At 41.4% G+C, this 14,283-nt stretch overlaps 2 protein-coding genes across 3 annotated transcripts in view; one reads left to right on the top strand and one right to left on the bottom strand.

Annotated features, from left to right (window-relative positions):
- CTPS2 (CTP synthase 2) overlaps positions 1-14,283 on the top strand; it is a 111,215-nt gene that overhangs the window by 73,625 nt on the left and 23,307 nt on the right. For both annotated transcript variants that reach the window (XM_054974782.1, XM_054974781.1), the window contains exon 14: positions 13,354-13,450. In XM_054974782.1, the coding sequence (XP_054830757.1) occupies positions 13,354-13,450 (97 nt within the window). The remainder of the gene's footprint in view (positions 1-13,353; positions 13,451-14,283) is intronic.
- Positions 6,244-7,903, bottom strand: S100G (S100 calcium binding protein G). The gene is given in 3 exon segments (XM_054973439.1): positions 6,244-6,344; positions 7,770-7,864; positions 7,866-7,903. Coding segments are annotated over 3 exon segments (234 nt in total).

Below are 14,283 nucleotides of genomic sequence, written 5' to 3'. Positions count from 1 at the left end.
GACCACTTTTGCTGTTGTTGTTTTTAAATGGGGAGTGTAATCTGTCCAGTCCCCAGCCTCCCTCCTTTCCTTGCTGCTGTGCCATTCCCTCTGCCACTGGGCAAGACATTCAGAGGGAAATCATCTGCAGCCTTCTGCTGCCGTTTACAAAGGAGGAGGGAGGGAGGGGGCTGAGATGCAAAAGCCTTGAGCCTGTTTGGTATAGTAGTTAAGAAAGGCAGGACTTTAATCTGGAGAACTGAGTTTGATTCCCCACTCTTCCGCTTGGGTGACCTTGGGTCAGTCCTTGGGTGGCCAACTGGGTGACCTTGGGTCAGTCACAGCTTCTTCCAACTCTCTCAGCCCCAGCCACGGCACAGGGTGATTGTCGTGAGGATAATAACAACACACTTTGTAAACCACTCTGAGTGGGCATTAAGTTGTCCTGAAGGGCGGTATATAAATTAAATGTTGTTATTGTTGTTATGCATTGCCTTGCTGGTGCAGAGTGAGAACCCCCCCCCCCTCCCAAACCCTGCCTTCCCCAGGATCTATCTCCCAAATTTCCAGGAATTTTCCAACCTGCAGTTTGCATTTGCAACCCTGAATGGGGAGGGGTGTGGTGTAACCAGTCCAGTATACATTGCTCTTTTCTACTGGCTGTACGTTTTAGTTTATAAAGCATTGCCCAACATTAGCTCGTGAAGCAGGTTTTTGTATATACTGACCATAGCAAATTTCCTTTTTTAAAAAATGTTTAACAGACTGTTTAATTTCTCAGTAGTTATGGTTGTTGTCTTGTAGTGTAGTTCAATGTTTGTAACTCAGATATATTTACCAATATTTAATAAGTTGGTAGCCACCTATGTGGGGAATAATAGGGAAGCAGGGCACTGCAGTTTTGTGTTTAGATCACCAAGCAGGAATCAACTACCTCAATCTTGCAATATCATTTGCAAGAAAAAATGGTGTAATACTAGAAAAAACGTAATCGCCCTAAAATGTGATTTCATACTTAACTGTTCAAAAGGATCCATACCAGTTGCTGCATGTGATATGGCAAGTTGCACACTAGATGGGTATCATGCATGTGCATTTAGAGACATGTGCACTTGGAAGCTAAGTAGGGTTGGCCCTGGTTCACATTTGGAGATCACCAGGAAAGATGAGGGCTTTGCTACATAGAGACAGGGAATGGTAAACCATCTCTTGCCTTAAAAACCCTACAGGTTTGCCATCAGCTGTGTCTTGACAGCACTTCCCACTCAAACTATCTAAGATGTATCCAGCAGCATCACCCAGTCAGGGATTTACAGTGTAATCCTAAGTAAGTTACACCTTTCTAAATCTCAGTGGGTTTAGATGGGTGTAACTCCATTTATGACTGCACTGTTAACTGTGCGGGGGAGGGTTAGACTTAAGGAATCACCATTGTAAGCATGTGTGAACACGATGTCTCGTTTTCAAAGTAATCCACAAAATCTCCCCACCAGGCAAAATGGGAGCAATGATCTACTCTGGATAAGTATTGGAAACTAGGGAAGCCTTGCAAATCAGAGAATGATGGAGGATTAATTTATAACCCTGAAGACCCATGCTGTAGTTGCCAAGTGTGGGTTGAGTAGTGTTCCCAGCTCACACTACTGCTCAGCTGGCTAGCAGGGGAAGAAACAGTAGAAACGGGGAGTTACTTGCCTTAGGTTGCTGTGCGAAGCCTGATATTTGGGCAAAACGGAGAGTTTTAGTTTGTGTACTAGACCAGTTCTGGTGAGTCAGCAACATGATCATATCACTTCCAGAAGTGACATTCCAGAAGAGATAAGCACATTGCAAGTGATAAGGTTGCCAAGTGTCTGGTTTTCACTCAGACAGACTGGTATTTTCTTGGACTGTCCAGGGGAAATGGAATGAAAGTACCAGACATGCTCTGCCTCCCTGCCTCCTGGCACTCAGCCTCAGTGGCTTCTTCTGCTAGAAAAAGCAAATAAGCATGTAGTAAGGGTCACTGGGTGTGTACATGAGGGTGTATTTGTGAATTTCCTGCATTGTGCAGGGGGTTGGACTAGGTTGGACCTCTAAGCCCTTCCAACCCTATGATTCTATTATTCTAAATGCGGCTGCTCGGGCCGCATCAAGGAGAGCAAGAACTCACATTCTACCTCCCTGCCTCTTCCCCCCATGCTTCTAGCAGCCAGCTTCAATGGCTGCTGCTAGAGAAAGCAAGCGTGGCTGCCTAGGCCGTTGAGAAATGTGGGGGGTCATGATTAGAGATGGGCACGATCCAAAAAAAAATTAACGATCCAGCTGATCGTGGATCAGGGCCGGCAACGATCCCAAATAAATGATCCACACCGATCATCCCTCGTTCCCGATCCGTGGATCGTGAATCATGGAGGCAAAAGCGGAGGGGCGCCCCGCTGTTCCCAGCGATACAGGAACGGTGGGTGATGCCGTCGGCATCTGTGTTTGTGTTTGGCCGTCTGTGTTTGGCCGTCAGAGCTGCCTATCAGGGTTTGCAGGGATGAGATTAGAGTGCCCATGGCTACAGAACACCCCCTTCCCCCTCCCTCCCCTGGGTGTCTTCTCCCAACTGGTGACTGCTTTGCTGCTCCGTGGTTGGAAGGAAGCCCTGCTGATCAAGGAAAGCTGGGCTTCCATTCGGGTTTCCAGGGCGACAGAAGGAGGGCAAACACAGCTCAGGCATTCCCCTGGCTCCGTTGCCAGGGGAATAGATTGCTGGTGCCTGAGTGTCTGGATCCCCGATCTGAGACTGATCGCCCCGATCCAGGCTCCTCCCAATCGCTGGATTGTTGGCCATGGATGATCACGATCCGCTGGGTCACGATCGCACAATCGCCATTATCGTGGGTTTTTTTCTATTGTAATGCGGATCGTGCCCATCTCTAGTCATGATTCACCTTCCTGCCTCCCTTCCCCACCATATGAGGCACAGGAGCACTCCTACGACAGCTTGATGATGTCACTTCCGGAAGTGAGATCATTGCACTAGAGGCAGGAGCCCGTGCATGCTTTGCCCTTGCACAAAGATCCTGCCTTGTATGAGTAGAGGGGCAATGGGGGTGGGGGAAAATGTGTCCAGTATATTTGATGGACCAATCTGGCAACTCTACAGGAGAGTGTGTGGTTTTTGCTTAGTCAGCTGCAGCCTGTACTGCTGCCTGAATTGTTTGGACATGAGAGAGAGAACTCTTCTCTCTGTATACGAAGTTTAGCTGGAGGCTAAAGGACCATCCCTGTTATGGAGCTCAGCCAGAAGCCTTAATAGCTCCATGGAAAGAGATCAGTTACTGTAGGAAGAGCCAGGTGTTAGAAGAGACACCTTTATCTTGATCTCTAACATCTATAACAAAGCGAGTGACAACATGGTGTTCAGAGCTTTCCCTTTCTCTACCTGGCACATTGGCTCCCAGAAACTAGAGCAAGGAAACTCGTATTATGTATTACACTAAATGTTACATATAGAGGTAGGAACAAACCAAAGACTGATCTTGTAGATTTGCTTGAAACTAAGAATGTGATCAGGAGCTACAGAGTGATCCGTGTCCTGACAGTCACGCTCTCCTTTTTGTTAACTTTTTTTGTGTAATGTTCCTTTTATAAATTCCCACCTCCTTTTAACATGGTATCCATCTTGTAGATCTCTTTTCCTTCTCTTTAATGGTGCTCCTTTCTTTTTCCACATGCTTTTTTTGTTTCATGTATTCCTCGCCCTTTGCTCCGTGTTTTGTTTTCAGTATATGCCTACCTTTAATCTGCCTCTTTATTCCTCCCTTGACACAGTATTAAATTTTATAATCATTATTCTGTTGACCTTGTAGAGTTTGGTTTTTTGTTTGTAACGGGAATGGTGAGAAGTATTGGGAATGGAGGTGAAATATTACATCATCTCAAATATTTAGATTCTTCATTTTTTAAAAGAACCTTCCTGTAATTAAAAAGCTTACATTGATTGACCTTTCATGACTCCATAAGAAATGTTTGGGCCCAGAACAATACCTTTCTGTTTCCTGATGCGACATATCTTAGAATAATTCTGTAAAATCTGAAGTTATCAATTATGTTTTGACAGCTGACATGGTATCTTCTAGCAATGCTGTAATATCACAACATCTTGATTTCAGGAATAAATACAATGAATTTGACACTTAATTTTCTACCCTTCAGAACAGGTCATTTAATAATATGGATGTATGTGAAACTAAAGAGAACATTATTACTACATAATCCAAAAAGATCGTATTTGTTCTTCTGAAAAGAGATATCTGGCTTAGAGGTATAATACATTGATCGGTATATTCAAGCAGAATTTCAGGTCTTAGTCCTGTATTCTGTTCATAAGCACCATATTCAGTTCTTTACACTTTGTATATTACATCACATTGTACAGATGTTGCTGCATTTCTAGACTTGAATAACCTATAAGTAAAAAGCCAAGAAAGTTCAGTTATCTGAGATGAACACAATATGTTTTAGGTATCAGTGACTATCATATGTAGCTTATATTAATGCTGTCACTTCCAGGAGCACCCTGAGAGCGCCTCCATGCTCCACAGGGGGGCTGATTCGGGCTCAAATCAGCCTGGAACACGCTGCTGCCACATGGTAGAGCATTCTCCCCTACCTGGCAGTGGCCCAGTCCTGGCCGTTTCGGGCCCAAATTTGGCTGAAAGCACTTGAAAGTTGCACTTGAAATGGGGTCAGCGTTTATTTGGATTACATAGCCGTGCCACAAGCCTTAAAATCAGTTTTTTCAAAGTCATGGTAGTGCTCACTGTGTTCAGGTAATATACCCGTGTTGTGACCAAATTTCACATGTATCAGACTTCTTTAAAAATGTCTTAGTGAAAAAAAGCATGTGAAATAATGAATGAATAAATAGTCTGTCTTAACACAAGAGAGGCTTGTTACTTTTGGCATCCTTCAAGAATGGAAAAAGTCCAGATCTCCCTTGGGAGGTAAAAGGGTGTGTAACCTTCATATCTGTAACAACTTTTGAATATAATATTGGATCCGTTTGAAGTGCAGAATAATCAAATATTGGAGCTTGTGAATTCAAGATTTCTAAAACACTGTTTGCTATTCGATGCAGTGATATGCCATGCTGGGGCATTTATCGTTAGGTAGCTATAAGCCTATAACTATACATGGTCATTACAAGTAATTCACTAGAAATATGTGAAAATCAACTTCATGATAACTGAAAAATACTAGCAAAATAAGTAATCTTGCTGAAACTAAGCAAGGCTGAGTGTGGTCATTGTCTGGATAAGAAACCATGGGGAATTCTATGCAAACTGTTCAGAATTTCATTATAGAAAAAGGCAGAATATAAATGTGATGCTTCAGATATCAAGAATATGAGTACATTTTATAAATAATAGGAGATTTGTAAAAAGTTTTGTTAAAAGTCATATTTCCTCAAGAGAGCATACTGGGGTAGCATAGCTGTAAAGATAGTTGCCCTACAAGAGATCCACACGCTTAAGGATTTTTCGGTGCATATTGCCAGTACAGATGCATGTCACAATGATCACCTGAACCTCATATTAAGCTGACTGGATGTGTCTTTTGTGATTGAGGATCTGTATAAAGGATCACAGATTTGAGTTGCCTCTGACTAGAGATGGTTTGGAGCCTATGTATATTAATCTGAAATATGGGATATACTTGTGTGTGTGCTCACAGAAGAAGAAGGCAGCACAAACCATTTTGCATGTATTATTGGTAGTAGGACAAGGAATCCCAAGGTTTAGAATTGCCCAGATCACAGATTAGATCCTAATTGAGATTACTGAAAGGATAAATGGGAGCATCCCAATTATTTCTGACTGGAGATCAGTTGGCAAAGGGAGAGTGTGTGTAGAGGCAAAGAAATGGTATGTGGATGGGGGAGAGTGATTTGGAAAGTACAAGCTATGCATATGAAGTGGCACAAGGGGCATTTTGTGACCTGACTAGGGGTGTGCAATTCAGGTTTCCAATTCGGGTAAAATATTGTCTGAATATGTACTTTCTGCTTACGCAACTGCCATTCATTTTAATAGGGTTAGTGAAAGAAATATTGTTTATTAATTGTGCCCATAAGATAAGAGAGTCCAGAGAATAAAACGTGTATCTAATTTTTAAATTATTTTTCACACTCATTTAGTTATACATCCAAAAGAAACCAAACTGAAGCTTTGAGGTATTTTCTTGATAAGTTCTAGTAGTTGCTGTGTTCTTCCATCTCCTTCTAGGGATGTACTACTTCATTAGTTTGGCTATTATCACTCAAAATTCCTAAAAACTGACTTCCGCATCATTATTTTTGTCCATCTCTTTGAATAGATCTTCAGTAGCTGAAGCTTGCTATTTCAATAAGAAAAAGTGATAGTTGTTGGTATATACATAATTAATAACAATTGGCAATATCTTTGTTATTTATAATTTGTTTTCTTTCTGAAAACAATCCCAGCTGTGCTGAGTCTGATCCATACCCACCAAAGTGATTGTGTTCTTTTCTTTTAAGGCCCTTAAGATATTCATTATTTACAATATTTATAGTCCACTTTTCTCATTGAGACGCTAGACTCATTGAGACTCAAGATATGCTCCCTCTAGATATTTGGCTTCCACGATTATTCCTCCACACAGCCATGGTTTGCATTTACTCCAATATAAATTCCATTAAACCCAATATGATGGTCTCTTTGTCTTAGTATGTTTAGGCCTGAAGTCGAAATTATATGCTTTTCTTCTCAATAATTTTTGAAGGCTGAGAATGATTTTTAGCAAATTGGCTGTCCAATTCTAAATACCTTTTTTGAAGTGTCCTGGTGGATTGATTTCAATCAAGGCGCTTTAAATCACCAAGAAAAGAAAGAGAACAATTTAAATAATTAAAGTCAAGATGTTACTTTGTTAAATTAGGTACTTCCTTAATATAGAACATACTAATTAGTAGCTATAACCATATAATGATTTAAAACTGAATGGAGTTTTTATGAAACATCAAAGGATACACTATACATTTTTAAAATCCCCACAACAATCACCCTGTGAGGTGGGTGGGGCCAAGAATGCTCTGGAAGAGCTGTGACTGACCCAAGGTCACCCAGCTGGCTTCAGGTGGAGGAGTGGGGTATCAAATGCTAAGTATTGTACTGTGATAACTAGTGAAAAAGTTTTATATAGAATTTTATTTTACAAAGAAACAATAGGGTTAGCAATCTCTCTAAATAAATAGTATATCTGGAGTAAATTCAGATTTCAAATGACCTTATGAAGCTGCCTTATAACATTGGTTTATCCAAGTCAGTATTGTCTACTCTGATTAGTAGGGACACTCCAGGTCCTTAGGTGGAGTGTTTTCCTTTAACTGGAAATAAACTTGGATTAAACATGGGCCATTTTTTACATACCAAGCAAATATTAGCACGCTGACACATTTAACTAAATTGCTCTTCAGCATTTAGTACATTTTCATTCTGGGTTCCATTAACAACGACTGATAAAGTGCAGGTGAACCACTATAACAAAAATCATCACCTTAACATGAAAAAGTTACCTCAAACACTATGAAAAAGTGAAATGAAGTCAAAATAATATGACGTCTGAGAAAATCTCTTGTTAGATAAAACGGAAATGCTTGGGTCTTGATTGTTTTAAAACCCAAACTTTCACCAGGTAATATAAAGCTTAGGCAAACTTCTCTAAGGGTGAAATCACTGTGTTTATACATTTCCACACACTTCTATGCACAGTGCTGTCTAAATAAAATAACTCTGGACTTGCCTTTAGTATTTCTGGAAATTCTTTCTCCATTAATTCCTTCAATTCTTGTTTAGATAGCTGATTGGGGTCACCCTCTTTTGAAGCATACGGTGAAAATCTTTCTCAGGTCTTCAGGAGATTTGCTGTCCATTTTACAGAACACCTGAAAAGGGGATTTTAATGTGTTTACATCAGAAAGGGAAAAAGCTAACCCAACCAAAACACATCAAGAAAGAATAAGACATGTATCTGCCAAAGAATAAGAAGAAAATTTAAAGCTTTTAGATCACATTTCTGTCTTTTAAAAGCTTTGTTGGTGGACTCATTTTTTATTACCAGGAAAGTATTGATTTTGTGTTAGAAATCATTTGCATGTAACAAATCTGTTCATAAAGTTGGTGGTAATATTTTAGAAATATATCCACAATAGTTTAGTAGCAACTGTTTGACCCTTAGGAATTTATGTGGGAGTTATCCTAAGCAGATATACTTTGATATCCCATGTTAATCAATGGGTCATATTCCCAAGTAAGTGTCTTTAGGATTGCAGTGTGTTTCCTCTGTAGGATCCTCTCTGAGACTTATATCAAAGAAATTAGAGGCAATTACAAAAACATCTTAAATATAAATATATGCAGTATAGTGCAGTTCTGTGACAACTGAATTCCTCAGTTCACACTCTCAGGCAGTTTGAAAATTTGCAGCTTGCTAATATAGACTCTTTAACTAACATGACAGTCTAGCTTGGGAGCCTTATTCCTCTAGGTCCAGCATGAAACTTTGTTCCAGAACAAATAAAACAGTATAACCTCAACAAAAACATTTGAAAAGCCTTCTTTACTCCATACTGACCTTTATTAGGGTTGCAATGTCCCCCTGTATTCCCAGCGGAAGGTGGGGGCCCCGGCACCTACCTTTTGGGTGTCTCCTTCGCACGCGTGCTTTGCATGCACTTGCGCCCTTGGGCCTGCACAATGATGTCACTTCCCAAAAGTGACATCATCATGCAGGCTGTGGCTGCCCCGGGAGTACTCCCGCAGTCCACAGGAGGCTCGATTTGGGCAGAATTAAGCCAGGATCAGACCTGAATCAGCCTGGAACAGGCCGCTGTGGCACGGGGGAGCACTCCCCTGCCTGGATCGGGCATGAAACAGCCCAGAACGGGCTGCTGCCACAAGGAGGAGCACTCCCCCATGCCTCAGCTGCCCAATTCGGGCTGATTCGGGCCCAATCTGGGACGTTTTGGGCCTGTGGGAGCGCACCGTGCTGCCCGGGAGCGTGCCCATGAGGCCTGTGCCTCCCCTGCCAGCCAGGTAAGTGGGAGTGGAGGGTGGGAGCGGGGGACCCCCCGCCCCCAGTGGGGAATTGGCAACCCTACCAGTGTCACCTTTTAGAGAACATATAATCTGTTATGAGACATTATCAGTTTGTCTCAGGAGAATTCTCTTTCTTCAGGAACTAGAATCAGTGGAACACATGTAGCTTTAATACACTTCCGTTGCCTGCCCATCTTGAAACTTTAAAATCTTAATTTACATTAAGATTTTTGTCGCCAGTGTTACAGCTGTACAGACAAACATTTGGAATGTTAAGGGATACAATGATGGTATAAGGAATACTATGTGGGGGATCTATGAGGAAGCATGGGGGATGGAAAATACTGCTCCTTTCTTGCAGCACAGGCTCCCTCCTTGCTCCCCATTCTTCATTTTTGTTGCTGCCTCCTCCCTTAGTAGTTGGAAGCTTAGTAGTGGTACTCTTTCTTTTACTTTATGAAGTAACAGATGGAATGTACTCAGCCTGTCACTAAATATATCATGAGGCTTCATTAAATAGTCAATAAACTGTATGTGTTCCCCAGCAGGAATGATTGGAGCCACTAGTGAGTTGATGCCTTGAATGATAGTATGTTGTAAGATCTGTACCTCCACATGAGTCCTGTAAATATTACAACCACAATTTGCACAATGTTGCTGGTTCTTTTTCAAAAACAACTATGCAAATCAGAAATCTGATATAGTTGGTGCCTCCATGCCTCTCTGCCAGGTTGAGAGCCCACATATTCCATCAGTTTTATGGAGCCTGTAGACAGCTGTCTCTTCAGATTTGTAGCACTAGCAATAATACGTTTTTTAAAAGGAATATCTACAGCTGCACCAGTGTGATGAGAAAAGCAATAGATGAACTCATGCAACTCTTTAAGCAGGGTATGTCTGAATAGCTTTTTAAAACAAAACTTTCTTTGGAGGCATCATTGGAAAGACTAGAAAGCTAATGAGCAGCAACCATATTGGCATCTAATTTGAAGAAGTAAAAGCAGGAGAAAATGGTCATTTTACTTTCTTCATGAGAAAAAAGACTGAATAATGTGCAACCCTGTGTGGCAACCCTGAATGCAATTAAGCAGTGATGTCAAATTATTACAATTTTTTTTAAAAAAATTACTTATATCCTGCTTTTCTCCCTGATAGGGACCCAAAGTGGCTTATCACAGCATTCTCCTCTCTTCCACCTTATTGGCACAACAACAAATTTGTGCGGTACATTAGGCTGAGAGATTGTGATGGGCCCAAGCAAGCTTCCATGTCGGGGGTTCAGTGGGGAGAGATTCAACTTGGTTGTCCCTGGTTATAGTCTGATACTTCAACCACTAACCATGCTCTAAGAACCAAGATTGCAAACAATCATTTTGAGCTAACATTTTCGAGATGGAAGGAGACAGAGATTAAAGTAGTAGTTAATTTTCAAAATGTGTAGGTTCAGCTCAACACTATGCAGGAGTACAACCTTAGATCCTTTAAGTAATAATATACATAATAATATTTCTTACCTGACTCAAGGAAATCAAGACTACTGGAACACCTGAGACTGTTTCAGTGAAACTAGTGTAGCACTACCATACTTATAGCCCTTCCCAGTGGGTATGCCAACAAGATTATGAAATGTGTTGTTGGTTGCTAATAACAAATAATAATTAATACTTTGGTTGTCCTTCTGTCTCATCTGCTTGTGTGTCAGAACTCCTAATTATTTATTAGATATTACTACTAGTAAAGGCAACTTTTGTCTTTAATAAGCTTGCTTAGATTTAGATTTCTGTGACCTTTTAAACATAACCAAGATTTTATAAACAAACCATACTTCCATGTTACTTTAACCAAGATTTGAAGCAAGTTTGATAAAGAATTTAACCATTTACTATAGTGACAATTGATACCCAAACAAGTCTTAGCCTTGATTAAAGCCAGCAGAGGTAGGATGGGGATTTCTTAAGCATGGTTAATAAAGGAAGAGGGGATCTTATGACTGCACAGTAGAGATGGGCACGAATCAAATTGCGACCGGAAAAAACGCATGAACCAAGCTGGTTCGTGGTTCACGAACCAGTGGTTTGTGGAAGCTCGTTTCCACGAACTGGTATACTGGTTTGTTTGGGTCGTAAAGGGGCATTTAAATGGCCATTTCCCCAGGGAAATAGCCATATAAACTTATCCTGCAAGCAGCAAGGCCCTTTACACTGCCCAAACCCCAGCCCTCACTCCCTCAGCCCCTGCCCCACACTTACCTTGCCCTGCAGGCCCACAGCGTCCTCCCCCTCCTCCCACGAGGGGCAGGAAGGCTGTTTTTGGCCTCTTCTGCCACCCTGCAGGCTCATGCAGTGGCGGAAGAAGCCAAAAATGGCCTTCCCACACCTTGCGGGAGGAGGAGGGCGCAGGCCCACAGGGCAAGGTAAGTGGGGCTGGGGCTGGGGCTGAGAGCTGGGGTTTGGGCAGTTTAAAGGGCCCTGCCGCTTGCAAGTGACAGGTCCCTTTAAACTATCAGCTGTCAGGCGGCAAGGGGGGATCCCCCCACCACCTGCCAGCTGATAGTTTAAAGGGACCTGCCGCTTGCAGGGCAGGAAAGGGCCCTTTAAACTGTCCAATGCCCTTTTCCCTGCTGCTGCTAAGTGGCCAGAAAGGGGCATTTAAACCCCATGAACCACGAATTGGTTCGTAAACTGGCCCTAGTTCTTGCCAGTTTGTGGTTCCTGGTTTGTGAAAAACCACGAACCTCATGGTCCAGTTTTTTTGTGGTTCGTTCCTATCTTGTGCCCACAGACCCCTGGAGATCTTAAGCTTGAAGCTTCCTCCTGAAACCTATCAACTTCCATTTGACAATGGATCAAATGCATCTTTCAGTTTTATAAGACTTGTTAGGTAGCACATGTAAGAAGATTGTCTTTAGAATATGTCCTTTCTTCAAGAATATTTACAGAATATTCCCCTGTCTTTTCTTTTAAGCATTAATATTTTTATCCCCATGAACAGACATAAATCATGGGTGGCAAATCAGCACACTGCTGGTTTGAAGACCCTCTACTCCCATGAGCTCAGCAGGTGGCCTTGGGTAAGCTACTCCTCTCATCTCCAGCTGTATTGTGGGGATAATAATAATACTGACCTTATTATCCACTCTGAGTGGGGCATTAATCTGTCTAGAAAAGCAGCATATAAGCACAGTCATCATCATCATCATCATCATCATCATTATTAAATCTTCAGCAACTTTAGCTTCCTTCTTGCTTCCAAACTGTTACCTATGTATAGTTGCTTTTAATTACTTGTGACAGATGTCAGACTCTTGGAAATTCCAAACCAAGCAAGAATCAGGATATTTTTCTCTAGCCCTGTATGTGGCCCATTTTTCCCTAACATATCTCAGGGGTATCAGGAATGGGCAGACTAGGAAATCAAAGCGAAACTGGAGCCTGTGTCACATGAAGAATAACTTTGAGGCAGGTTTTGAAGTCTTACCAGGCCATAATGGCTGAGATGAGGGAGGCGGTGGCAGCCCAGTATCCTCCTTGTGGCTGTTGATCTTCATCATGAAGAGCATAATGAGGCCACCACCGTCTCATCAGCTGTTGTTTTATCCTCACAAAAAAGTGAGTAGGTGGCGGCAGCAGCTCTAGTTGTATTTTGACTGCACTACTTGCAAGAAGGAAGATGCCATGGCCACTGCTGGCTCCTTGTCATGAAGATGGCAGCTCAGCCATGAATGCAGTGGCTGCCTCTTACCCTTCTCCTGCTTTGATCTTGTTGGCACAGTGATGACTGATGTACATTCGTGTTGTTGTTGCCTAGAGCAGCCTCTGCCAACCATCCAGAGCAGTGGCCCAACAGGAAGTTTCATTGCAAGTTAAATAGTCTCTCCTTGCTAAGAATAGTGCTTTCCTGTTGTTGTGTTAGCCCTGTCAGTTATATTGACAGATTGAAGTGCTTTACTTTGGCTGGATTTGTGAATACTTGAAAAGATTCTTTCATACTTATAATTGCATATGTTCATAAAAAGATGGATAGTAGACTGAAAAAGAGAAGGTGATCAATCATAGTTCATACAGCACAAAATGATAATAGTCTCATGGGATTCCTCTGTGACCTTCAACATAAATAGATCACATTTCAGTGATGGCATCATACTGCGGGTGGAACCTGTTTTTATTAAATACACTATCATTATGCTAGAAACATAGATTATAGGTGCGTGTGTTTCTGATCAAGTGTCTTTTTCTGTTCAAAATATAAATAATGCAAACGAAAGTAAATATTTTTCTTTGTTAAGGTCATTGACATGCCTGAACACAATCCTGGAGATATGGGAGGAACAATGAGATTGGGGAAAAGGAAAACAATTTTTAAAGCCAAGGACTCAATCTTAAGTAAGTTGTAAGCTTCTTTGCAGATTTATTTGCCAGTGTGATCAAAAATAGCACATACTTCTTACACAAATGTACACTATATATATATAGATATATAGTGACTAACTTTATATAGAGTGACTAACTTTATATAGATATATAGAGACTAACTTTAAAAAAAAATTAAAGCTAGGAATTCTGAGTACCTGCTGCATCTGTTAGTACAGCGTGAGGTCATTATAACATTATGAAACTGTTTAATTTAATTTAATTTATTACATTTATATTCCGCCCTCCCTGCATTAGCGGGCTAAAAAAAAGACTGAAAGTGAATGCAGGAAGGGGAAAGTAGGTGAAAGAAGGAAGGAGTGGTTTGACTATGACAGGTAAGTGCAGCCCTGTTTTTTCAGGCTCACCCTATGCAGAACATATGTTATTACCAGTACAGTCAGTACATACATAACCTTCATCCTTTCCACACACACACCCCCGCCCAATAGCACTCAGAATCTTCTTATTTCTGCATAATGGAATGCTGTAATTTGTTGTTCTCAGTCCTATAAATCCTGTTGAATTCCTCTTGAAAACTAAGGGCAATACCTTGTCTCCAGTTAGCAGATGTTTTTCTTTCTAAAAAGCTTGGTGTAGCGGGTGATGGCATTTTTTTTAAGCTTCCAGACTTCTTACAATTTATTTTTGAGGAGTAGGGCAGCCTCTTCATTGTCTGAATTGGAGATAAAGGAACCATGTGGTTTGTCCCATAGCTGCTACAGATGAAGAAATGTTATTACCACTTCCTACCATAGTTCTGGGGCCCAGTTTCCACAAGGGCAGAAATAATTGACCAAATGGCC

Source organism: Eublepharis macularius, chromosome 3, assembly GCF_028583425.1.
Source record: "Eublepharis macularius isolate TG4126 chromosome 3, MPM_Emac_v1.0, whole genome shotgun sequence".
NCBI classification, from domain to species: domain Eukaryota; kingdom Metazoa; phylum Chordata; class Lepidosauria; order Squamata; family Eublepharidae; genus Eublepharis; species Eublepharis macularius.
Note: the sequence above shows the minus strand (reverse complement) of the source record. Positions and strands in the feature narration are given on the sequence as shown.